General features: G+C 42.8%; 2 protein-coding genes across 2 annotated transcripts in view; one reads left to right on the top strand and one right to left on the bottom strand.

Moving 5' to 3' along the window:
* The window catches only part of LOC144098963 (solute carrier organic anion transporter family member 74D-like), a 30,581-nt gene extending 20,063 nt beyond the window's left edge, over positions 1–10,518 (top strand). The window contains exons 7-12 of the mRNA XM_077631950.1: positions 44–208; positions 1,937–2,138; positions 5,843–5,990; positions 6,180–6,355; positions 9,750–9,814; positions 10,165–10,518. Coding sequence (XP_077488076.1) covers positions 44–208; positions 1,937–2,138; positions 5,843–5,990; positions 6,180–6,355; positions 9,750–9,814; positions 10,165–10,505 — 1,097 coding nt within the window. The 3' untranslated portion in view covers positions 10,506–10,518. The remainder of the gene's footprint in view (positions 1–43; positions 209–1,936; positions 2,139–5,842; positions 5,991–6,179; positions 6,356–9,749; positions 9,815–10,164) is intronic.
* A 1,345-nt stretch (positions 10,519–11,863) lies between these two features.
* On the bottom strand, positions 11,864–25,916 carry LOC144098965 (enoyl-[acyl-carrier-protein] reductase, mitochondrial). Its single transcript, XM_077631953.1, has 4 exons — positions 25,549–25,916; positions 22,116–22,226; positions 17,498–17,772; positions 11,864–13,809 (listed from the first exon to the last, which is right to left on the bottom strand). Exons 1-4 carry the CDS (start codon positions 25,882–25,884, stop codon positions 13,398–13,400), a joined length of 1,134 nt encoding a protein of 377 aa, XP_077488079.1. The 5' UTR covers positions 25,885–25,916; the 3' UTR covers positions 11,864–13,397.
* Between the last annotated feature and the right edge of the window lie 753 nt (positions 25,917–26,669).

Here is a 26,669-nt window from a genome sequence, read left to right as displayed (position 1 = left end):
ATGCGTCCTTTGCACTTACAAGCTGCCCATTCCTCCAACGCAGACATAATGGTGATTCTAAAGCGGCTGGCAGGCAACCCGATCTTCATGTTGCACTCAATTGGCCTGACCTTCATCCTGCTTGCCACAGCCGGCTATGGCACATCGTTCAACAAGTACGTCGAGTTCCAATTCAGGCAGTCGGCGTCCAAGGCAAACTACTACACAGGTAAGCAACACCTTCTCTAAGCAGCGGTAGACAGAAAATGAAAAAAAAATCGATAGGCAGGTACGCTAAACATCACTTATCGTGATAGTAAAGCTTCTAAGAAAGTCTATATGCTGGCAAACATGTTTGCCATCATATAGACTAAACTTACCACAACGATTCTTGCAATGTGTGCTCACCTTCGAAAGTATGTCCCACTGAACACAGCTATTACCCATATAGCATATATATCTTTATAAGAAACACAAAATGTCTCTATAGCAACTATCTAGGCCTTAAAAGCAGCTATGGGTCATCTACAAACCATCGTGTCAACTCTTTCAAGACATAGAAAGGTGTTTAGTAGCTGTCCCACATCTGGTTTAATGCTCTGTCAATTTTGGGTTGCAAGACATCTTGCAGGGCGTTTTCGATAAATTGTGGGGTTTAGCGTCCGTATTGACATATGGGCTTTCAGGGATGCTATTGCATACAATTCTATTCAAGTATTATTTCCAGCAAAAGAAATTGATTCTCTTGCTTTTTCTGGTTATGCGACGTTTGTCTGGACACAATACAAAACAAAAATCACTTATGGCGAAGAAAACTGATTTTAAAACCTTTCCTGACTCTAATTCAAAGCGTGCCGTCCACACCGAAAAGGACTGGTTGCCACCGTTTTGAAGTAGATGACGACATAGAGTAGCCTCTGTTATCCGCACTCAAATTAGGTGTTCGTGTGCAGATACAGTGTATCGGCACCAACAGAATTTTGTCAGAAAAAAATAATTCACGACCTTTTTGACAGCTCAAGCATGTAGCCAGGAATGGAAGGGTGTGCTCCGCACATCTGTACTTGACCTGCACAGCGCATCCCTCAATGTCAAGCCGTGCATTCCAGCAGCGAAGAAATTCAGCTCTTCTACAGTTTACATGTTCCGAAAACTTCTGCGGGTTACTTAAGTTTGCTAGAAATGCTGTGCAGACAGACATCAGGAAGACATGTCTTATTGTTGGCTAAAAAAAACTGACAGGACGATCATGAAACCTGATCCAACAAACCAGCAATAGTAGTTGGGTTTACCCTCTGTGATTACTTATATGTTTTTGCTCTAAGATAAGGAAGCTTCACACGTGACAGATTTTTTGTGGGGAGTGATGCTGGGCAGGTAGGTGGCCCTTCCATAGGGTGGGCAGCCCCTAGCTAGGCGGGTGGGGAGGTGGCAGTGTGTGGCACTTCTGAAGGGTATAGCTGGCTGTTCTACTGCGTCTTTGAACTTGGTTTCGCCGTCATTAATTGTTCTGTTCCTGCATGGACTTCTAGTGGAAGCCTTGCAGAGGGCGTAGGTAGTTTGGTTGGTAGTGGGCGGCACCTCTGGAGGGCAGAGTTGAGTGGATGGGTGGTGAATGGCGTTTCTGGAGGACAAAGGAGGGTCGAGGGTGCCAGTGCGTAGATGGGCAGCCCCCTATGTAGGGGGTGAGGTGTCTGGTGCTCCTGTGAGGTGGAGGCTTCACTGATCAATGCTTAACACAGAAAACGCCGACATTTTCGACAAGTGCCACTGGTACCGCTAACAAAGTAATAATTTCTTATACATGTCCTACGTAGCTTGAGATGTTTTTGTGAACATCTATGAAGCATACTGCGCTGCAGTGCGTCAACATTACTCTTTACGATATAACTACGTCGGAGATAAAAGTATACTTTGAAATCGACCTCCAGTGTCTCTTTGCACTCCCTCGATACAGGGGTGGCCAAGGTGGCGACTACAATGGTCGGCTTCTTAATCTCCGGCGTTGTGTTGCACCGATTCCGGCCACGGCCACGCATCGTGGCCGGCTACTCCGCATTCGTCGAGCTCGCCATGACGGCGGGATTCGTAGCCATGATGTTCATCGGCTGCGAAAGCCCCGTGATCGCAGGAGTCACACCGGGAAAAGATGTCATCTCGTAAGTCATTTGTTAGCGCCCGTGTGGTTAACGGAAGATACTGCACTTCAACCGCCAAACAGGGGTTGTTTACACCTATCGTTGCTTGTAACTGAAATGCAGGTTTGGTCAAAAGTATCCAGGCTGCAGGGTGTGCTTTTGAACTGCATACAGGGTGATTTTTAGTGCATTTACACCTATAGTGGCCATTCCCCGCATGTAGGTGTAGTTTGTCTGAAGCCTGCTCCTGGCAGGTGGCAACCTGTACTGGTATAAAGAAGACACATCACATCAAGCACTTTGGCATAGCAATGTTTAATTATGCAAAAATTGCAAAACACACCCTGCAAGCACACAGATTCGCATTTGAGGTAATTGCGCAAATCAGTTGCCATTCTTTTAAGCCTTTACAGATTTTTATGTTAAAAACTGAAAGATACGTCAGTGTGGTCTCTTGAGCTGAATTGAACTGTAAGGCTGACATTATGTAGTCGAGGGTTTGACGGCATACCGTCTGGTCAGGAATCATGGTGATACAGATTGCTGGTCACTGGCCAAAGTCAAAAGATGAAAAGACGTTTCGGGAGCACTACGGCTCCCTTGTCCACTATGAAGCAATCGGCGCACGGATCCGTTCTTTTGTAGCACCCAGTAGCGTTTTTAATGATTTAGCATAGATAGGATGTAGAGTTCCGTCGTTCCTGTTTAATGTGTTAGACGATGTCTGTATGATAAAGGACTCAAGATTCTGCCGTGCTGATGTGTTCTTTTCTGTTGCAATATCTTTACTTGATCCCAGTTAATCTCGTGGAAGGATTCTTGCACATGCTCGGCGATGGCGTTAGATGCTGCTTTCTGGTTTCGGACGTCGTTCCAGGGCTCTCTCGGGCGTCTCCTGAAGTCCTTTGTTTCACCGACATATATTGATGAGCAATCGGCGCAGTCAATCTCATACACAACACCTGGAAATCTTTCACGAGGGAGCTTGTCCTTCACATTCACCAGTTCTGTTCGCACCTTGCCAGCGGGGACGTGCGCGATGTTGATGCCATGCTTGCGGAAAATACGAGCAAGCGCTTCGCTAATTCCCGCTACGTATGGGACAGAAGCTCGTTTTTCTTTTGGTTTTTCTGTGCTCTCGCGTTCTTCGGAGGAAGGCTGATTCGCTGGCATTCTGCTTTCGGTGTTCCTGATGAAGGAAAGAGGGTAGCTGTTTCTTCGAAGATCAGACTCTATTCATTTCATTTCGCTCTTTAGAGTGGCATCTTGACTGCAGACCTGTCTGGCACGGTTGATCAGGGAGACAACCACAGACCGTTTGTGAGCGACTGGGTGCACAGAACTGAAATGTAAAAATCTTCCAGTGTGCGTAGGTTTGCGGTAAACATTAAATACAAGGCCAGTCGGAGTACGGGTTACCGTGGTGTCCAGGAATGGGAGGCAGCCGTCGGTTTCTTCCTCAAAAGTGAACTTGATTGAGGGTTCAATGGAGTTCAGGTGGTCCAGAAAAAGGGTCATGTGCTTGCGCTCTATAGGACACAGAAACAGCCGTCCACATAGCTTAGAAATATTTTTGGTCGCGGCTGGAAAGTGGTTAGGTCTTTGTTTTCGATGACTTCCATCGTGATGTTCGCTGCTGTCACCGAGATTGCTGCTCCCATTGCTGTGCCGCAGATCTGTTGGTAAAAGGTGCCATTATAAGTAAAATGGGTGTTAGCGAGACAGAAGCGCAATAGCTCGCAAAGCTCTGCTGCGTCGAAAGGGGTCCGATCTTGCCATGAGCCCTCATCTTCGAGACGTTGCCTGCAAGCTTTAACGGCCAGATTGACAGGCACGCTGGTGAACAGTTAGCAGACGTCGAAAGATACGACCATAAGATACGAGCACATACGTAGCGGAAATTAGCGAAGCGCTTGCTCGTATTTTCCGCAAGCATGGCATCAACATCGCGCACGTCCCCGCTGGCAAGGTGCGAACAGAACTGGTGAATGTGAAGAACAAGCTCCCTCGTGAAAGATTTCCAGGTGTTGTGTATGAGATTGACTGCGCTGATTGCTCATCAATATATGTCGGTGAAACAAAGGACTTCAGGAGACGCCCGAGAGAGCCCTGGAACGACGTCCGAAACCAGAAAGCAGCATCTAACGCCATTGCCGAGCATGTGCAAGAATCCTTCCACGAGATTAACTGGGATCAAGTAAAGATATTGACAACAGAAAAGAACACATCAGCACGGCAGAATCTTGAGTCCTTTATCATACAGACATCGTCTAACACATTAAACAGGAACGACGGAACTCTACATCCTATCTATGCTAAATCATTAAAAACGCTACTGGGTGCTACAAAAGAACGGATCCGTGCGCCGATTGCTTCATAGTGAACAAGAGAGCCGTAGTGCTCCCGAAACGTCTCTCCATCTTTTGACTTTGGCCAGTGACCATGACATTATGTACCTCATATGAATCAATAATTAGACGGTTCATTTTAATTAATTAATCCCTTGATTTGGGCGCATTGGTACTGATCCAATGTTAAACTGCACTGTTTAACAATAAACTGATATTAACTTTTTTATTTTTGATTTTTGAGGGCAAGGTTATATTGGGAAATTGATGGCCGTCAACATTGCAGGTGAGCTGTGTTAAAATTTCTTGACCTGCAAAGTGCTTCGAAGTATTGAAGGTTAAAAATACAGATATGAAAGCTCGCTGAGTTGACTTTTCCGCATTGTATATTTTCAAAATGACGTGTCTCAATCCTTATTATTCAGATACAGGCACAGTTGGTGTATTTGATGAAGTATAAGGCGTTAACTTGATTTCGGCAACGATACCACGCACAGTGAGGACATTTTATAGTCAGCTAATGCAGGAAAGCCAACTCAACAAGCTTTCAAATGCGTATTTTTGATGTTCGATACTTCGAACCCCATTGCAGATTGAAAAAATTTAACACCGCACACCTTCGATGTTGACGGCCATCAACTTCGCAGCATTACCTTGTCTCCTAAGATCAAGAATGCAGTTTAGTTAATCTAAATTAATAGTATAATCATTGATCAATATGAGGTACACAATTACGGCCTTGTTTTACAATCCAGCTTAACAGACCGTACCGAAGTAGGTCTCACAATTTTAAAAATAAAAATCTGTAAAGGTTAAAATAAATCACCCTGTAGAGCCGGAGACTTTCAACACCTATGCAACTAAAGAATGTCCTCACATTATAAACATGAATACACCTATATGGGAGTAAAAAGAGAGTAAGGTGTCCTCTAGAGCACTCCCATTTATAAAAAAGAGTGCCCTAGAGAACAACTTACTCCCTTTTTACTCCTTTCTGTTTAGAGTGCTGCAGGAGGGATGAGACTCCCATTTGCACTCCACCGATTTGGAACTTCGAAGGCGTAAATGTCTCGCTACAAAGTTCAAAAGCAGACCCTGTAGACTGGGTCGGGACCTTCGACCAACCCTGTATTTCTTCACGGTTGTCGTTAGCTCAGCGTTCATGCTTGGCCTACTCAAATGCAGAGTAACTATATGATCAGTTTTGTTGCGCCAACAGGTTTTGTTTGGAGCATGATTTGTAGATGACCCGAGCTCGCGAAAATCGCGATATGAACCGGCTGTTCATCCAACAGGATAGCTGCCATGAAGACAGGTGTTGGGGGCCGATACCACACATTGCAATGTACACTGACAAGGCCCCACATCTCTCCACAGGAGGTCCCTGCTGGACACATGCAACGTGGACTGCAACTGCAACACGCATATCTACGAGCCGGTGTGCTCGAGCAATAGGATGATCAGCTACTTCTCACCTTGCCATGCCGGCTGCAGAAGCACGGGAATGACATCGTCCAACATGACGGTAAACGCATCCTCCTGTGTCTGAATTGAACAAGCCAAGCCAAGGAATACTGTCCAGCCAAGTCGGACCACATCGCTGCTAGAAAATGGCGGAAAGAACTGCAGAAATAATGACCTCCTTAGCTCTTCCATTTCAGTGCACCTGGGATGAAGCGCTAACGACGGCCGATTGCTGCCACTTATTTCGCAGATATACAAAGGTTGCAGCTGCGTCGCACAAGGAAACCAAGGAGTGGACGACTCCTATGTGACCTCAGGGCTCTGTGGATCTTCGTGCCAGCAGCTGGGCCTCTTTCTGGGCATTATGATTGCTGGCCAATTCCTGGGCTCCACGGGCCGCGTAGGCGCTCTATTGATCTCCCTCAGGTGCGTGTTACGTCACGTAAGAAACTGCGATAGAGTGTGTGGCTGTACTACACAGACAACTGGTACAGGGGACTTACTGAATAACAACCGTAGCCAGTGCTTCAGATTACTGGAACGTGTCCCCTTTTAAAATTCGTTCAAAAGCACTGGCGGCATTTTCCACCAGACCTCAGTGCACTCTGTGTGAATACCAGTCTTGTATACATTACAGAACATAAGTAACCGATTACGATTATACTTCATCTGAAACGTAACCGATTTCAGTGATAAATTACAGCTAGAGAAAAGTAATCAATTACAACTGTGTTATATTCTTTCCAACTTTTATTACAACACAAATAAGCTCGGACTAGGATGAACTAATTCGGCTTGTTGAAATGTTGTCATAAGTCTCTCTCGATGTGTATGCTGGTGGGAAGGGCGCTATTGTAATGGTTTCGCATTAATAGTCGCGCATTATATAATTCAGGTAGAGTTGGTTTTCACAACACATTTGGCAGCAAAGTGAGCCAAACTTACCAGGTGAGGGCCGCTGCTAGGCTTTAGATAGGTTGACTTCACCGAAAATGATTACAAGAAACCGAAGGCCACCCTCAAGCACTACCCATGTTTTCCTTGTCAAACGGTTTCACAGCCCTAGCAGTATCAGCAGATGCCCAAGGGCACGTAGCCGACCTGTCTCCGTGAGCGATAAGTGACCGAAAGTGCTGTCAGGTGAAGCGTCACTTGCAGGGGAGAGGCGCAGTTTGACATATCGAAAGACTGGCAAAATGAGTTTGATATAGTGACCGACTTTCGTATATATTTAAACGGGATTTTCAAGGGGATAATCTGTGTATTCAGTATAGCCAATTAATTCGAAATATCCAAATTCGATATATCAAGGTACGACTACACGTTTCATTCACTACTTTCAAAGAGCTACAATGAGAAGTTTGCCCATTCTTAAATCTCCTCACTCCCACAAACGAAATAGCTCAGCATCTTCACGCCTGGTTGTGCGTAGCGAGCACCAAGTCACTCGCCATGTTGCACGCAGGCGACGGTGGCAGCCAACTCAGCGCACACCAGCAGAGATACAGCTGTCACCTTGATCTAGCTGCTCGCATTATAAGCACGGTATCACAAGCATCTGCGATGCTTCAGATTCTGCATTGACCTCTGAAGCCCAGGTACATGTATTGTGGATCGAGTGCCCGTAACCGGCACTTGCAGCCGTGCAGAACGCCTGTCTGTAATATATGCAGCATTCCGTAAGTAATGTTATACTAGCTCTTCTTTACCGGCAAACAAAGCAAATAAAATGTTAATCACTTAAATTTTTAGATTCTACCTCACAGCCATGGAAAAAGGCATATCGAATCTACTTGAGGTCTAAGCTAGTACAGCGGGATGATCAGGCCGACGAGCCTCAGGCAAAGACGCGCTCCACCACAATGCACAGGAGAGCAACCAGAAAGCCGGAAACGAGAACGATCATTTTCCCAGTAAACAGCGACGTTTGGGAATGACTAGGCAAGCGCCCAGCCCGCAGCTTTGTATTCTCGAGAATGTTCACGTACATGGAGTTTAAGCTCCCGCGAGTTCGAGGTTAGTGGGAGCCAGACAGGCCCCACTGAGCCGTCGCCACACACAAACATATATCAAATGCGGCGTATTTCTACTAGAGAACATGGCTCGCAGCTAGAGCTTCAACACTCATGAATAGGACTTCGACGCATCTCATAAAATCACGAGCCTCATGTTTCATGAAAATAGCCAGGAGCAATTTCAAAGTTCACACGCTGCAACCCAACAACGTGAGTCAGCCGGCATTGAACCAAAAGACATGGTGTTTGTAATGCACAGCAACATGAACAGTTCATTGCTGGCACACTTAAATTGCGCACATACCGCCGAATCCTGGCAGGTGGGTGCACATGTCACAACCACTACGGTTACATATAATAGTGGACATAAACACACCGTTGCACCCATATGATACCGAACTTACAAGATAATTTCGTTAGATATGCAGGGACTTCGAAAAACGCACCGAATGAATCTGTTCGACATGCCTGGGGAAAAAATGTATATGGTTCGTATGACGCACCTTTAGCCACAATCTAGTTTTAAAAGGCGTTATCGAATTACTACCATTATTGTTGCTGCCGCATATAGACGGGGACCATAACAAGCAGATGCATCACGGAAGCAGATTCAATTTTTTTTTTCCCAGAAACTTGATATCGCAGGCCAAGTTCACTATGTCATTAAACATACGTTTGTTTGGCGGACAGCCCTTTCCGTGTGCCTAAAGAACCTTAAAGTCACTGTAGAACTTCAATCTAGTTAGATGCATATAATGAAAACATTGTAAAAAAGGCAAGGACCAAAGACACCCACACAGCACTGTGTCCATCCTTTATTCTTCGTCGTTGCTGAGCTGTTATTTTTTCCACTATATGTACAGACACACGCATGGTGCGCATAGTTTTCCTTCTGATTCTACAAAAAATCATAAAAGCTGTGATGGTTTCAACAGAATTCTTGCTTTAATCGCCTTCTTGAGCTACATCCCCACCTTCATGCTGTGTGTGGAAGCTGCCGAGCTAGGTGTAGTAAGAGGAAAGTTCAGATGGTGAGTCCCTACAAAGTAATCACATATTTCTAGGGATGGACGCTGCTGTAGGAAGACGGCCGTTACTCGGTCGTGGCCCGGACATGGTTGCGCGCTATGCTTCTCCACAGCCCCAGTCCAATGTCGCTTTGTCACGAAGGAAACATCTCCACTAGCACTAATGTTCGCCACCAAGTACAGGTTCTCAAAGTTGTACCTTTCTTCACAACTTGTTTTTGGAACAAAACAGAACTGATAATGAGTAACAGATTACAGAAAAAATTTAATTACCCGGAACAGTGCTGTTTGAAAAAAGTAATCGCTCAATTACAAAATTTCAAGAAAATGTACTACTACAGCAATCAATTACTTGTACCATGTTATGTACAACTCAGGTGTATACTGGCATTTCCGTTCACTTTCGTTTCTGTGTAATCAACCTTGAATCAATGCCAAAAAAAAGTGTTCCTTGATGTTAAACCCTTACAGGTAAACCCACGACCGACTAAAGAAACTCCACAGAAGTAAATAGTACTTTTGCATGACATACACAAAGTCAGTGACAATTTTATCAAAAGAAAAGCTTCAGGCAGCATAAAACCTCCTAATCTACAAACAGGTTGTGTCACAAGTGTAGTGACAGTTCCTGCAGTGCTGACTGTTACTGTTTGAGCACAACCAAGAAAGTGCATATATTTTTGTCATAAATACCCCCAAACTGGGGGGTCTTTAAGGTAATAAAGTGATGTGATGGAAAACATGACAATTGCTGATGTAAGCTGCATTCATTTTCAGGTGTGTCGACCCCAATGATAAAAGCATGGCCTTGGGAACCACAGGCTCTCTCTTGAACATGTTTGGTAAGCACCACAATTTCATTCGTACCTTTCCTTTGTTTCACAAATAGATAGCGCACATAGTATAAAACTCCATTTTATTTTCTACTATTATGAATTGGTAAAACTGGGAGTGGATGGGCAGCCAAAAGAATGGTAGCAAAGTGAGACAACTTAAAATAAATGTCAAACTGCTACAACTAATGTATTCTAATTCAGTGTGTGCAACTTTACATTATATATCAATTCGTCTGAACATTTAGTAGAGACGAATTTTAAGCAAAGTGGTAACTATCCATTATCATATGGCTTAGTGCTTCAGCCATGCCCTTTCAAACTGTTCTCACACTGACCTATGTCATTTTTCTGCACAGCTTTCATCCCCTACCCTTTGGTGTATGGCGCTATCCTGGACAACTCGTGTATTGTGTGGGAGGAGAAATGTGGCCGGCGTGGCAACTGCTGGGTTTACGACGCGGACAAACTACGCTACTCGTTGCACCTCATCACGGTCATCTTTGCAACCATTGCTGGTGTCTGCTACATCGGCCAGTTCCTGCTGAGCGGACGCATAAAGCGCTTCTATGAGGACGACCTCGCTGAGGAGAGCACTGAGGAGCAAGACAAGTACAACAGCATGACAACCATCACTGAGGCGCTCTCGGTTGAGAGCATCCAAAAGGCCAACGTACGGCCAGAGGCCAGCAGGTTTTGAACTCTAGAGCAGCTTAACAAAAATCCCCTTTTGGATTCAATGACAATGGACAGAAATTGAGCTCCAACCGAAAGGTTTTAGAACGAAGTGAATGTACTGTATATATATACGGTCTGCCCTGGTCTGGATGTGCTCCGCATTGACAGACAGGCTGCCAAATGCAACTGCCTTCGAACACCAGGACAGCTTCAAGAAAAGTGAGAGAACAGTGATGTGGGTTTTTTAACAAAAGGAAAATTAGGGAAAGCAGTGGCTCATTAAAAGATAATGAGTAGACTGAGTGCCCAAGTCACCTGCGAATCCCAGGGTGGTTGCATCTTCTGGAATGAATGCATCTAGCGTCGATACTTGTACAGATGTTGCCTTAAATGGGCACCGAGATCCGCAATATATCGAAGCATAACCACAACAAAGTGTACTATATTTCAGGCACCTACTGTCTGAAAAATCTTTGCAGCAACAAAAAATCAAGTGCAAGTTCTTCACAAGCAACAAAAATTTTGTTTTGTGCTGAAGTCAATACATTTGGCAAATAGAACTGCCGAGAAAAAAGATGCTGATGGAGTTACCAAAGCAAGTTATCATAGTATTTAGGAACACCGGTGGGACTTCAAAAATGCCTTCAGAAGAACAAAATGTAAGTGGCTCACAATGAAACCCAATGGCTGGTTATTATGAAATATCCGCAAGGAAGACAGCAACCACCAAGCCTGGTGCGAGCGTCCGCATTAACAAATGGTGTACAAAAACATCTCAACAAGCAGAAAAACTGAAATCTGTTCAAGCAGAGGCTCTCACCTGCAGTTCACGTCAGTAGTTTGCTAAAGGCACAACATAGTGCTGTTGCCTCGGGCAGCAGGTGCCACAGCATGTCTTCATAGCCACAGGACTCAAATCCTGACCAGGTTGTCACTGAGAAACCTTTGCTGTGCAAAGCTAACTTGGGCAGTGAGAGACTCAGACAAATGAAATGAAGAAAAGGCACATGCAACAGCAACATCACAACAAACAGTGGACATGTGATCTGATTTAGAACAACAGCCCAGTTCCATTTGTGGTCAAGTTCTTGTTTAAGTTCTATGCCAACATCATAACGGCCCTTCCCCATGGAGACAATTTTACACCCAGCAAGTTCATCTCTTAGTGTTGCCGATGTAATGCAAACAAAATTAAAACATTCCACTGATACTGCAAAAAAGAGCAACAGCAGACCGGGGAAGGTACGAAGCAAGTCTAAATGTCATATTTTTTACTATGCCTCTGAAACTCCTGCACCTCGCTTTGGCACAAAATGTGTCGAGCAGGCAAAACGCCTGGGAAATAAGTGTAGTTGCAATAATGCAACATGCAGTCTGTGGTTATGTAGTAGCTGTAATGCTTTTTATTCAGTCTGATCATACAGTCTCAAAACATAACTCTTGAGAAGTTCCACTACTCCGAATAAAGTTGCAATGCATAACTTTTCCCATGGACTTCACTTACTTAATGAAGTGGATTTAAGTGGCCTGCGCAGCAAGCAGCTGCAAGTGGTCACATACAATACAGAAAATGCTGAAACATTGTGGGATGATTGTGACTGTGATAAGCAGTGCCTACAGCAATGACTACTAAGAAAGACAGGACACACCATGCTCATCGTCCAGTGTCACCAAATGACCAGTTTAAGGAGCACGGTCTTTCAATATGAAGTTTAATGACATCTAGGTAAGTGGAAACGGCAGAAGACATTCTAACATTGCTACAAAACTGTGCCTTTGTTACTGGGAATGCTCGGCCTAAGACAAGAATAGATCATGCTTTGTGTACCAGCATTTTATTGCTGGACGTATCTTTTGCTACAAATAAGTATGTGTGATTGCAAGTTGTAAAATAATTTTTTTCGTTCCCGCTTTGGAACTACGTAGTACTATACCACAGAATACTAATACTGTTCCCAGTAATATCAGGGCACATATCAGGGGCCACAGCCACAAGCGTTTTTGTTTGACTAACACTGCCAAAGAACTTCAAGTAAGCAAGACACTCAAGTGATCTCTAATACCTGGTAAACAAAAATGAATACGCAAGCATATGAAGATTTCAGAACTGGGAGGGCCATGACACTTCTGCACATAAATGTCATAATAATACGAAGTGTTCACCCAGTAGTTCATGTGCTAACGACAAATAGTATTAACAAGATTTAGACAGCCAAGAAATGAAACACCAATTCTGTCATGGAACAAGCAAAACAATTTTAATGCATAACAAACAAAAATCAACGTGGTACTTTGAATATAGTACTGATGTCTACAAAGCCTGTATTAAAAGTGTGACACTGAAAAGTTGTAAATAGCTTCTTGCTACTCCCACTGTCTTTTGTGTCATTACCATACCTCTTTTCCTTTCACTTATCTATCCTCTCCCTTTCATTTCCATTGCCCACAGATCAGGTGTCCAATTAACTTGTGGTAGTTTCCAAGGCTGGAACCGATCCTTTTTCTTTCTTTCATTATTATTTTTAGAAAAACCACTAGCACAACCATCACCAATGAAAACACGTATCTCTCTACAGACACACTAAGGTTTCTTTACAAAATTATGTGAGTGAATTTTTTGTGCTCCCAGTCTGTCAAATCAATCCTGAATTTCTTAGTTCCAAAGCAAGAAGCCAGAGATATATCTGACACAAGCATGCTCAAATTCACCAGCATAAAGCCATTTAAAGTAAAAGCAAGAATTTGGAATGCACAGCTTGTTATAACTCATGAATAAGTATGCAGTGCTGAACATTTTGGCAACTGTGATATTAAAATTCCCAACCCTTATGCCAGCATTTGAAGTATGAGTCACAGAACAGTGCACAGCAGCAATACATGTTTCTATTCATTCCTAAGAAATGTGTTCAATGAATCAAGCAAACCTTTCATCCATAACTAAAATCTGTTTTGCTCCAGCAAAAGATTCCATGGACATCCTCACAGCATCCTCATAGCTTTCAAAAGGAACCAGGTTATGAGCTGGTGGCTGCAGCTTTCCTTCAAAGGAAATCTTGGTCAAATAGTCGTACATCTCGTCGTCAATCTTGCTATTGCCATGCTCCCTGGACCACAACGTTCTCCAAAAACCCACAACTTTGATGTTCTGGAAGATGAGCGCAGCTGTCGACACTATGACAGGCTGCTTCGACATGCCACCGTAGGTAACCATGGTGCCACCCCTTGCTAGGTGGCGCATCATGTCAGAGGCATTCTTGCCGCCAACACAATTCAGAGCTAACTTTGGAGGTGGAACCACAGCAAAAATGTCTTTCATCACAGGTGTCCTTTTGCAGCGATTTGAACAGGAAAGAAAAGGAAAATTTGACAGTTAGGCTGTGCAGCAAAAGAGAAAGACATGACATAAATCTGTCATTAAAATGCAATACAATAAAATGGCCTTCAAGAGAATCAAGAGCATCGAGAACAGAACTTACACACAGCCAAATATATACTTATGTCAGCCCTATTTATTCTTCTTTTGCGGAAATGAGTGAAACATTCACAGAATGTTTAAGTCTGCTAAAGCAAAGAGAATGAAGACAGTCTCCTCATGGTTCACTCATGATTTTAGAAGTTGTAGCTGACAAAATTTGAAAACTGCAGTAATGAAAATTAAAAATAAATACGCAAAAATTGTAACAAACATTTCTCAGACAAAGCTCTGGTGATATACTACTAGTGACCCAACTATGATTCTGACACCTTTGCATCAAATGCATGTCAAGCTGACGTCGGAAAAAATAACAAGATTCGAGGAAGACCTTGAGCTCTAACATCAAAATGCCATGCACAACGGCTCTTGCAAACAGGATGAAAACTATTTTTGCATAGCATAACAAGAAGTTTCCTTGCTGATTAGGCCCAATACTCTTATTCATGAATTTGAACTTGGTGCATGGCATGGGCCGTTTGTCAAAAGTGCCTTTCAAAGGGCCCTGAAAGGTATCTGTCCGATCAGGCTGAATGAATTAGGCACGGAGACCACTACAGAAATGTTTTGTCACAAGAAATTCCCCAGTGTGTGTCCGTTAAAGAATCTGCACATGAGTAAAAATCATCCTCCTCTCATGCTATGGTTTTTAAGCAAACTGGCGGCTGACGTTGCACTCTATTCAGAGAACACCATGTCATCATGTGACATCAGCACTGTCACACGAATTATATCAAAAGCCAGAATCTGCAAATGTCAATGAAAGAAATTATGAAGTGTTTTCTAAAAATTTGAATTTTTTATTAATTACTGAGCGGTGCCTGGCTTCTAGCCTTTTCTAAATGTTCAGACTGCGCTCCCCTCAAGAATAAATTTTTTTCGGCAAAAATATTTCAGGCTTTGATTAAACACATTTGGATAAGTTTCCGTGAATTTTTTTTAACGAATTGGAGATGGTCGAGTGCACCGTCAGGGGCATTTGGCATGGAATGACCCACAAGCAAGTCTACTGAACAAAATATTATTTTCAATTTTTGGCTATTCAATCACACTGGCTATTGCATCACACTACATGTTTCAAAAATATTGCAACTGGCTATTGCATCACACCACACGTTTAAAAAATATCATCCTGTAATCAACTTACCTGCCTGGAGCCCTGTGAAGAATAACTTAAAACGTTCAAGGCCTTCAGAAACTTCTCTGAACAAGTACAGTGGTACACTTTTTAACCGAAATTCATCTACTCGGAAACAAAACTACTGTAAGAGTGCCTGTCAACCTGGGCCAGTTGTTGAGAGCAAAAGTAGTGAATATCAAGCAAGCTTCGACTGAAATTCATCACAGCACCTCATTCTGATCACTCCTGGCGTTGGGACAAGCAGCGTTGAGACAATCAAAAGGGGAACTGTTTTTATCTGTAGTCGTGTCGATTTGCTTGCTTTGTCAGTTGCACTCGTGCTTGTGAAAAATGCCGAATGGCACCACAAAAGCACAGCGCACCATCCCTTTGTTTTTAACGCGACAGAGTTAAGAAGCTCGTGTCGCAGAAAAAGCCGGTGGCGTCGGCGTCTTTGGCCGCAAGAGAAAAATGCCACATCTCGGTGGACACCTGAACCGCGCCGTAAGGGAAGGGATTTTCCTTCCCTTAAGGCGCTGTGCGAACAGGAATTCGTAATTGCATGTATACAATGTTTACCTATTATTTAATTGTGGTTTTATTTCTATACCACAACCCATAGGGTTTCATCTGCCTACCAAATTCGGTATACACAATGTTTACCTATTATTTAATTGTGGTTTTATTTCTATACCACAACCCATAGGGTTTCACCTGCCTACCAAATTCGGTATACAACTTCCGGATGGGTGCCCGTTGTTGTCGGTGTATATATAGCGGAACGAATATATGTCGCACGCCGAACGGGCGTTGGCGTTCCATGGACTCCTTGGCAGCGCTGCAACACGCTGTCACGTCTCACTCTTAAAGACGAAGCTTAAGCGTCCTCCACATTTTTCTTTGCACGGTCGTTATATGACAACAAAAGTGGCATTTTCTGCAGTTTTACATTACTGACGTAATGCTCTTGCGCACGGTATTAAGAACAGAAACCATGCAATGCTATGGCCAAGTTCATTCTCGTGAAAGACTGCGGTGAATTTCACTACAGTGGCAACCCGCTTTGCATAGCAGTGTTTACGAAAAGAAAACCACCAAATTGGATAATATGTCTGTTGTCACATCATGGCTGTACAGAAAAAAAAAGATATGCTTGCTCGTTTTGCAGCACCCCTATGAAGTGTCAGCTGAGCACTACAGTACAATGTGGGTGTGTAGCCCAAGGAGCTAACAGGAAAATAAGACAAAGAGAAGCACAGAGAAGAATGTATAGCAGATAAAAAAAATGTGTTCAGGGGTTTGGTGGGGCTCAGTTTTCCTGGCCTCAGGCCTGGTCCTCATCTAGTAGGTTACCAGATTCAAGGCTACTCATTCCTGCCCCGGCTTACGTGACCTGGGCTGCTTCCACTGCCACCTCATTTCCTGTAGCTGTAGCGACTCCTGGACTCATTCCTTCAACACTGGGCCTGATTGCGAGACTGGATTCGAACTTGCCACTTCCGCAGTCTCACGGTGAGCTCCCGCTCCCTGCTGTATCCTGCCAAAAGCACTGCCGTGACCCCATTCTGTCATGAGCCACGGACCCTCCTGCAACTGTAGTGTGGTACCTGATGAGCATGGGGAGCCTCTGCCCCAGTCGCTTCCCAACTCAAGTGGCCAGCCTCTCCAAGCCCCATTAGAAACACCATCGTCCGCACCTCATACCTCCAAAACTGCTAATCAGTGAACACACTCTCATGTGCTAATGGATCGTAACATTCCGAGATGAGTCAGCGTGTCATTGTTCTTCTCCATAGCTTTTCTTTGTCTTCAGTCATTTGTAGTCCTTTATAGTACAGATGTGTTGTGTGACAGGTGGCCTTGTGCATTTTTTTTTTCCTTCCACTGAGGCAGCACCACGATGGCGATATAAATTAATTTGCATCTTCACAGCCCCTCAGCACATTTGGCAAGGCGTGATACAGACCAGAACGAATGCACCAACATGACTACACATAAAAACAGTTCACACTTCAACTGCCTCAACACCAAGCACAACTGGGACATGGCACTGAGGTTAGTTCAGGTTAGTTGAAGCACGCTTAGTACACACCAATTTTTTTTCTTGAGAGTAATAATGAGCAAAAATGTAGAAAGCTTAAAAGGGAATGCTTATAAGTTACTGAAAGCTGATGTGTCTTTGGTGAAAGCTTCCAAGTGGGCTGTTGTAATGTGACTCAACTGCAACGAAGCTAACAGGCTGAACCCAATATATATGTTAATATATTGTACTCTGAACATGGCTGTGAGGGCAGATAAGGAGGCAAACTGCTTCCCAAAGGTAAGAAAGCATCAGCTGTCTCACCGCTGCCACCAGCCGGAACACAGCCTGGTCCAAAAAAAGTAACTCACTGAAACAGTTCCTTTCATTCATACTCCTCACCTCAATTCCTCTTCAGTAACAATATAGTCAGCTCCCAGGGACTTCAGTTTGTCCTTGAGTTCTTGCAGGTTGGGCCGGTCACGCACAATGTTGATTGAGTTCAGGCCCATGCTCTTCCCTATCTGGATGGCCGCCTGCCCAACGCCACTGTTGGCCCCATTCTGAATGAAAGTGTCTCCTGGCATCATTGTCTCGAAATCGGACAGCATTCGATAGGCCGTTGGTGTGTTCACTGTCATTGTTGCTGCTGTCACTATATCCAGCTTGTTCGAAACCTGAAATAATATGCGACAAAACAACGCACTCAAAACACAGGCTAGCCAGCTTTAGTCTGAGGAAATGGGCTGCATGATTTCACACACACAAAAAAAAGAAAACGGAAGGCATGAAAATGAAATGTACACAATTTATAGCAAGTGACATTACATTCAATCATGCGCTATAAGGTAGTAACATAATTATTACAGTGGAAACTTGATCCTACAATGTATATGTGAATCAATAAAATATTTCTTAAAATAGCAGATCACATAAAGTTAACAGCATGCAAGAATGCCTCAAGTTGCTGACAAATTCATTTTACAATTAAAAAGTAGAAAATTTTACATTCCCTCCAATGCAGATCATAAAAAATGTTCTTAAGGGGGAATGCGGGGATCAAATAGCGAAAATGTAGAAAAAAATCGGACTTCGGAAAACATCAGGTTTGGTATCTGTAAGGTATTTTTAAATATATCACGAAAACAGCCCAGAAGTGAATTTAAAAATTGTTCTAGTCACCATAGGTAGCAAAAAAACTGGCTGAAATCTCCCTGAAAATGCCAGTTTCCACAAAAGTGTTTTTTGACCTGACTGCCCTGCTTGCAGAGTATATAGCATGTCAATGGCTTCATGGATTTTCATGTGGATTGTTGCATTGTGTTCCTTGATAAATAATTTCTGCAGTGACGTCCCTACATTTCTGAATTTCTCATTTTTTCACTCTGTCACTAATTTGACATGACATTAATGAGTGCATTATGCAAGCGTGGATATAACGTTCTAAGCAGAAAAGAATCATGTTTCTAAAAATATTTGGAGGCTGTAACTGCATCAGCCGTTCCTTGGGTTAAACCTTAAGAGTAACTGCAGGCTCCTGTCATGTTTTGTTTTCACGCCAGGCTTTCTGCAAGGTTAGTACAGCCATGAAGAATATAAAAATTTATAATGTCAAGACTACTTAAGATATTTCAGTGAAATTTTGTATTTAAGTGTTTAAGGGATGTTCCAATAAGCACGCCAAATTTCATCGCTATCACAAAAAAATAAACAATTTCACCTCTGATTCCCGCATACCCCCTTAAAGGGACACCAAAGAAAACTACATAAAATTATTGTTCTCAGTAAATTATTGATTCTTCAGCTGTTTCTGGCTAAGTTGAGGCTCGTTCAGCTGTAAAAGGTGCATTTGTCGCTGAGAAAATTGCATTTAAAAATCTTCCCGCCTTCTGCTTCAAACTCGTGACGTCTGTACCAAAAAGGACACCTTGCCACCACTTACCACACTACCAATCAGAATGGAGGTGCAGCGTAGCCTCACTGATCCTCGTTGAAAAAAAACAGTGCCAACACATACATTCTATTTGTGAAATCTGCTGGTGATTACGACACTTGTATTTTCGTTATCGCCGAAAAGCCCAGTTTTCGTTGAGAGTGGTCTCTACATGATTTGAACTTCTCGATACAGGCCGACTTCTATTATTCCTCAGTGTCCCGTTAAAGGAGCAGACATACCAAAATTTTTGCAGTGTATTGTTGCCTTAGAATGGTGTGTAAACGAGAATTACCATGTGAAATTAGCATACGCTGAGTACCTAACTTATAAATGAATTTATTCTTCCATGAAGTTTCGGTTTCATCAGTCGAAAGATCGTTGGGACGTCACAAGTGAGCACCAGATTATGTGAGGCACAAAATAACTGCAATATAATAGCTCTTTGTTGACCTCCTGCAATTCTGGCTTCTGGAGAAGTTTGGTGTAAGAGTTAGAATGAATTAAAAAGACAAAGCAGCGATTAAATTGCAGATTTTGTATGCTTTACATGATCACGTACTCTCTTCTGATATCACAACCATCGTCTGGCAACTGAAACAGGCTGAAACTATAGAGAAAAAAAAATTTAATTACAAATTATTTATTGAGCGTTGACAAATTCGACGTGGTGATCCACGTTTACTAATATCGTACGCATGTTTCCGGAGCAGAAACACACTCCAAAAAAACCTGTTGTCTTGACTCCTTCAAGCACTTCATGCAGTAAACAAGAAAATTCAATGTCTTTCTTCTCTATTTTGGAACCCACTGATTCACCCCAGGAAGTACATTGCATCCATCACATGGTTTGGTAGCCATACAGGTTTCATGAAAAAAAATCACATGCATGTGCACAAGGCAGTTTAGCCCACTTAAGCCTGTTTCTAGAGCTCCATGCACATGCATGATCCTCTGGTAGTCCTGTCAGCCGTGTATGCTCCCTAGTTGTGCATGCACATGCATGAGCACTTAGACACAGAGTTCTACATGACCAACTTTCGATTTTGCTCCTGGCTTTTTTCACAGCTTTTTAAATGGCAATTTTTGTTCAAAATCATCTCAGAATTCAACCTAAAGGGCAACACACACCCAGAGGAAATGGTAAATCATTTTCATGCTGTTACTTTTTGGTTAAAAATGAAAAAAGATGAGAAAACCTTTCCTCTCAGCAAGTCGATTTGACCTGCTGTTTTATGTGTTTCAAAGCATAGCTATAATCGATTACACCACAGAACCGATGGGAATAGACCCCTTAAATTGTGCTTTTAACCATCACATAAAATTTCTTCTATTTTGAATTAGGTGGCTCTGCTCAAGTGAAAGCTGTGAGACTGTACTGTTGAGAGAACAAAATTATGGGAGAAGGGGACCCGCAGAGTCCATGCCTGGCCATGGAATACGATATATTTGCACATAAGCCATACAGACCGGCTTGAAAAAGACATGACATGCATACGTATCCTATGTGTCATGCTGTATTGTAACCGGACATTATGCGCAATGGTGTTGATCATTTGTGCAGTTAATCAAACTTGTTTAATTCTGATTTCTGGTGAAATTGGAACTGTTTCATTTGCCCCTTCAATATCAGCTGAATTAAAGAAGCTCCCATTAATTGCAACTCTGCATAATTCGAACAATTCTTCAGTTCTCTTTGAGTTCTAATTATTCAGTTAGCTACATTTCACTACTTAACTAAAGTTATTCACCAAAAAGAACTGATTAATTATTTTCCTGGAGACATGTGTTGACAATGCAGACTTGAAATCGGGAATCATTTTACGCTAGAACATTTCTTAAGCTTATCTGAGGAAGCATGCGGTTTGGGATTCCTGCCTCCAAATCAATCTCAAACTGAATCATGCAGCCCTAAGAACAGAAGTGAACCACACAGTGTGACGCGGATGGGCAGCATCAACATCAGCGTGCTTTGCCACTGTGGTTGTGCTTAGCAGTCAGAAGATGCATAAGGCGACTGAAGATGTTTGTATAGAGGAGACTTTCGACTTTGAGTACAGCCTGGTGTTAGTTGATGTTTTAACTTACACCTCACACATTATGCAAGGTTCAGACAAATTAGCTGACCTAATTTTTATTAGCTGCAACCAAATTATATGAGCCAATTGAGCCATGATTTTCACTAATTTTACATACAAAGCACAAAGTGCAGAGTGGGTTACCACGAGCAAGTAATCTGCCTTTGCTGATTGCATTTTCTAGCATCTCGACGCACACTATATTATGCGCTACTTTCAACCTCTTTTCCTTATTTGTTGTCTTCAAAAATCCTTCATAAAATCAGGTTTGACTGTCAACTTCCCTCAAAAGAAACGTTAAATCTGATGCCCTACTTTCAAGAATCCCAAATGGTTTGTAAAATTCCTAATATATAATAATCTGATTAAAATAAACACTCATGATTATATTACTCCTGTTTCGCGAGCAAGTATGCATTATAACCATGCAAAAATGCTACTAGAATTTCGTGCATATTCTAATACAGTTAAACGCTCATTTTTTGTCAGATCGATTACAGGGTGGAATGAATTGCCGAAGTGTGTAGTGAATAGCCCGAATGTAGAAATGTTTGTTGATAATTTCAGTTTTTTTTACGTGAAACCCTTGTTTTTCGCTTCTTTCTTTCGCATCATCTGTTTGCTTTTGCATGACGCTCGTCTAGATCTTGTTTATATTTTACTTGTATCTGTGCTCACCCCTGCTTGGAGTCAAGCGACTCCGCAGTATTAAATAAGTAAATAAATAAATAAATAAAAATGTCAATCTTTGAATGTTTATATAAAAAATAAGGCTCAAACCATAGTATTGTTTTAGCGAGTCGCTGAGCAAGAAACCCTTCATGCTATATTCTCAGAAGGTCTCTCTGCTTTGTACAACATCTGCAATTTTTTCGTTCCCTGCAGAATTCAAATTGCTCAGCGGTGTTTCCCAAGCTGGTTTTATGCCTCATGTAACATTCAAAACAAGCACCCAATTTAGTTTCTCTAAGATATTTCTTTCGTGCGTGTGAAGTCAACGAACACCTACCTTCCGAAAACTTTTCTGGTCTCCTTTTCCAAAGTTCCTCCATGTTCCCCATGAACCACCAGGCAAGAGTACCCAACTTCCAACTTCCACGTTTTTCACTTGTGGCCCTACCTGGTACAACACAAGGAAGTGTTTGCCAGAGTACAACGATCAATTTTATTTCTTCAAAAAATTGGAATTGCACTTGAAAAAAAAGAAGAAAAAATGACCTAGTTAAGCTTCTGTGAAATCTCCCACTGATATAGTATTGCAGTACAGGAGAAAAAAAAATGTTACTGCAGAAAATACACAATGAATTCAGTAAATACTTGTTAAAAACTGTCCATAAGCATATACAGAGCAGGTTTGTCTCGCTTAAATAAAGTACCACAATTTCAATGCAAACATAGATCGACACAACCTTTCCTACACTGCCCGGCTTTAAGAAACATTTAGATTATGAACGTTGCCAGTGCTATTACGCTGCTTTGTTTCGGTTTGAAGAAACTAATAAATGTCAAAACATAACACGTGAGCACTTTGCGTGGACCCCCTACCTAGTCACAGTGACCTTTTGGTAAAGTTGTTTTGCAAAGTAACTGGACTGCTCAGCTTCATACACAAGTGACCCCACGCTTATGTGAGCTGGATACAAACCGTTTATGCTATAAGAATAAAAACTTATTTATGACTATCGTCCAGAGCCTAATGGAATTTTTCACTGTTTAGCCAAGCAATAAGATTTTGTGAAGTAAACTGCGCAAATAATGCTAATAAAGCACTCCAGAAAAATGAAGGAAGAATTTAAACTATGTCTGATCATGACCTAGTTATTGGTAATTTTAATAGTTCCTGCATGATCATCAAAGTGAATAGCATAACCTCATAGCATGTGCTATTCTTAAAACTAGTCATTTGAAGTTACAACAGCTGAAAAAAAAAAAAAGAGAGGTGCGCTAGCAGTTCAATTTTCAATTCGGTTCTGGTGTTCAGATTCAGTGTTCACGGATGGCACTTTTTAGGATGGCGATAATGGGGTAATGTTCATATATGCGAAACTGGTCATTCTCTCCATTCAAAGATCCCTGCGAGTCTTCCTACCACTCCTGACACAGTGGTGCAGCGGTCAAGCAATGCGCCATTGCCCTTCTATGGCAAGTCTTGCCATTGGAGGGACTTGGATTGCTTGGGTAGGGCTGCAATCCAGGTAAATCTTCGCGAGCAGCCTGCCACAAAACCGACTTCAAACAAACAGACAGACAAAGAGACAAACACACAATGGCTAAATGTGGTGAATAGCCACTATAAGTGCTAGTGCACTAAAAGAAAAAAGAAAACTGGGAAGGGTACAAATAGGCTTTCAGGTGTGCACCCGTGACTTTAATGAAGATTCCCCATTACGTGAGGTGCGATCTCTTCCCACCAAAGTTTTCTTCAGTCGATGCTACTTTTTTAAAGCGAAAGCTCTACTTAACGACCAAAACTGCAAAATGCTGGGCACATGCTGAAGCCGTGACATTGACATTGAATAAATAAAATAAATATTGCCGTGAGTGGAATTTGAACCCGCGGCAGCAAAAACAGATCAGCTTCACAGGCACTGCATGAGAGCAGTATGCTACGGCCACAGGTGATCACACCTCGTGTTAAACTGCAACACACTCTCAGGCTGTGCACTGCACATTGTTGTCTTCATGAACTTCCATCTGCGGTATAAACAGATCAGATCAGCTTAACCTCGATCAGAGCTTAACCTGACTCTAATATCGTCGCCAGACGTGCCAACGACCCAGCAAAGCAAAATAAGGCTAAAAACGTGCTTTCACATATCCACTCAGTTTAACTATGTTAAAAACTATCACTTTGGAGGGAGGGGGGCCTTTAGTTTCTTGAGTTGTGTTTATGATGGTTGCAACTAATTATTTAAGTATATATTTTTCTGTTGATTAATGGGAAAGAGGGAAGCATTTCTACAATGCTAATCTCTTCGACATAGTCATGTTTCTGTTGTTTTCCCTCTACGTATTTCCATGTCTCTTCCTGAAGTAGTTCCTGTATCCTGAAGTAGAACAGAAGGGCAGGTGCTTGAGGCAGCAACATACCAAAAGCACACAATTATGTGAGCAGCCACACTCTTGCAAACTAGAATGTTCTTGAGAGCACTGGTGTCCATAGCTGCAGACATACAGCATTCCAATTTCAGCCATAGCTGCTACTAAAGCAAGTGAACCACACACAAGAGCTAGGTGAACATGTTTTAAAGAGAACAGTGAGAAAGGTGAGGGACAAGAGTGAGAAACCAGGTAAGGGTACCCAACATTCTATTTCTCCATCCTTCCCATGTGTCCCTACCTAGTATAACGCTTTCTCATTCTTGTTTGTAGTTCCTCTCAGGCTGTTCACTTCTAAATATAATTCCCCAAGTCCAAGAAATTCCTTCAGACATTAAAAGACCTTGATGTCTGACTAAAAGCTGCCAGACAGACAAGGCTCATGAGATTTAGCGAACATGTTTGCTATGCATGAAAACAGCCATGTGTAATGCATACATACCACAAAAAGTAACAACTTTAATTTCTACACTGAATTACCGAGGTAGGCAAGCTGCCAGATAAAGCTCGGAACAGCATGAACACAGGATCAATTGCAATGTCCCGTTTCGCACTCTACCTTAAAATGATATACCAAATAGCCCAACTTTGTAGTCCAGCTAAATAGGTTTTGCTGACAACGGGCTCTTCATAATGTGGCACCTATGCTGCCTACGATGTGTTCAGTTGCGTGTCTGCAATGCTTTTTTTTTTCTTTTTTGCCGAGCAAAGCACTGTGTCCGCGCGCGCGTGTATTTGTGTACATGCAGCATCGCTCATTCCAACAAAAAAACATGACTTCAAGCATATTAAAATCAACTGTTTTCTATACTGCATGATTACAAAAAAAGAACACACAGATTTCCCATTTCACTGCACTGCACTTTCAAAATGCGAGCATTTTATTCGGGCTCTGCAGAATAGGTTCACATGTTACTTAACTGCAAAAGGGCAAAGCAAGTAACTGCTGAGGTATTTAACTACTTTTTAACCACCTAGCTGTCTTCTCAGGTAGCACTGCACGATCCAACAGGACACCTTCAAAGCATCTCAATAAATGTGCCAACCATACCGCGGCGGCTGCGTTTCGATGGAGCCCGTGTGCTGTGCGATGTCAGTGCACGTTAAAGATCCCCAGGTGGTCGAAATTACTTCGGAGCACTCCACTACGGCAAGTTTTTCTTCCTTTCTTCTTTCACTCCCTCCTCTATCCCTTCCCTTACGGCGCGGTACAGGTGTCCGCCGATATCTGAGACAGACACTGCGCCATTTCCTTTCCCTAAAAACCAATTTTCAATTTTCGTTTGCCAACAATGCGTCGATAGCAAAAGCTTACGTTGGCACAGCTTTCTGCAAGTACGTACCTCAACAACTTCTCCAACACCTTCCAGCCCTGCTTTTGCAGGAAGGCTTGGCTTGATTCCATAAGTTCCTTGTATTGTGTTTATATCTGACGGGTTTATCGGGGCTGCTAAGATCTTAACAAGGATTTCTTCGGCACCAAGTGACTCCGGAGCTGGATCTTCGACAAGTTCTAAAACTTTGCAGGGGTCGCCGAATTCCTTGAATTGCACAGCTTGGCTCTTCTTTCTCGACCACGTTATACTCATCGCATGACAGGGTTTAGATGACGATAAAAGCAAAGATCGCGATTGAAACACGACATTGAGAAAACGAGCACACCGCAACGAGGCTGCCATGCTTGTTTTGAATGGTGTTGCCAGACGTTATCACCCGCTGCGCGTCAAAACATTTGTAACAATTATCACCAACAAATTTTCAAAGTTGCCGCCACTTAGTTGACATGCTTATATTATTTAAGGTTCTAGAAACGCCTTACAAGTGAGTGAAGTTACGCCCAAACTTGATGGGAGCGCGCACTCTTCTTCTGCAAGGTTGGTGTACTTTGTATATGTCTTAGTAGAGGGCGCCCTATTACAAACCAGCTGTAAAGTCGTAAAAGGCGCGAAATTTGTGCCAATCACTTTCGAAATGTAGCGTCGGTTCTCTCTGCGGGCACTAAAAGGCACGCACACGGTGACACATAACACATGCCTTGCTAATGTAATCAAGACAAGCCATCAGGGAGTCTGGAGCTCTCTACCCAATCGCAGTGGGAGGCCACGCTGCTCAGCTCGGACGCGGAGCAGACCGAAAAGGTCGCCGAACCACATCGTCGGTCGGCCGCCTGGTGTCCCGTCTAGAAGAGGAGCCCAGCGCGGGGATGTGAGCACCACCACAACCCGCGCCCAAAACCTCTTTATTAATGTTTATCTCCTTCTTCCCTTTTCAGCACTTTGCTGCGCAATATAAGAAGTCTTTTACGTAACCGAAGCCTTAATTCAACGTGAGCTCATAGTCACATCGCAGACGGGGAGCAATCAAAGTTTAATTTCAAGCCGACATGACGGCACTCAGACCGAAGCAAAAGATGTACTGCGCGTGTTTACGTAACATTAGGTTAAGAGACTTAATAAGCGAAATA

Source organism: Amblyomma americanum, chromosome 7 (assembly GCF_052857255.1).
Source record: "Amblyomma americanum isolate KBUSLIRL-KWMA chromosome 7, ASM5285725v1, whole genome shotgun sequence".
Lineage (NCBI taxonomy): Eukaryota > Metazoa > Arthropoda > Arachnida > Ixodida > Ixodidae > Amblyomma > Amblyomma americanum.
The sequence above is the reverse complement of the archived record's forward strand: the minus strand, read 5'-3'. Positions and strand labels throughout refer to the sequence as shown.

What these genes read in the sequence shown, in the direction of transcription:
- LOC144098965 (XM_077631953.1), bottom strand. Translation starts at nt 25,884, where the DNA reads ATGGCAGCCTCGTTGCGGTGTGCTCGTTTTCTCAATGTCGTGTTTCAA. An exon ending in GTGTTGGAGAAGTTGTTGAG is followed by an intron (nt 22,227 to 25,548) that starts GTACGTACTTGC and finishes GTGTTGTACCAG; the next exon opens with GTAGGGCCACAAGTGAAAAA. An exon ending in GTTACTGAAGAGGAATTGAG is followed by an intron (nt 13,810 to 17,497) that starts GTGAGGAGTATG and finishes TCGCTGCAAAAG; the next exon opens with GACACCTGTGATGAAAGACA.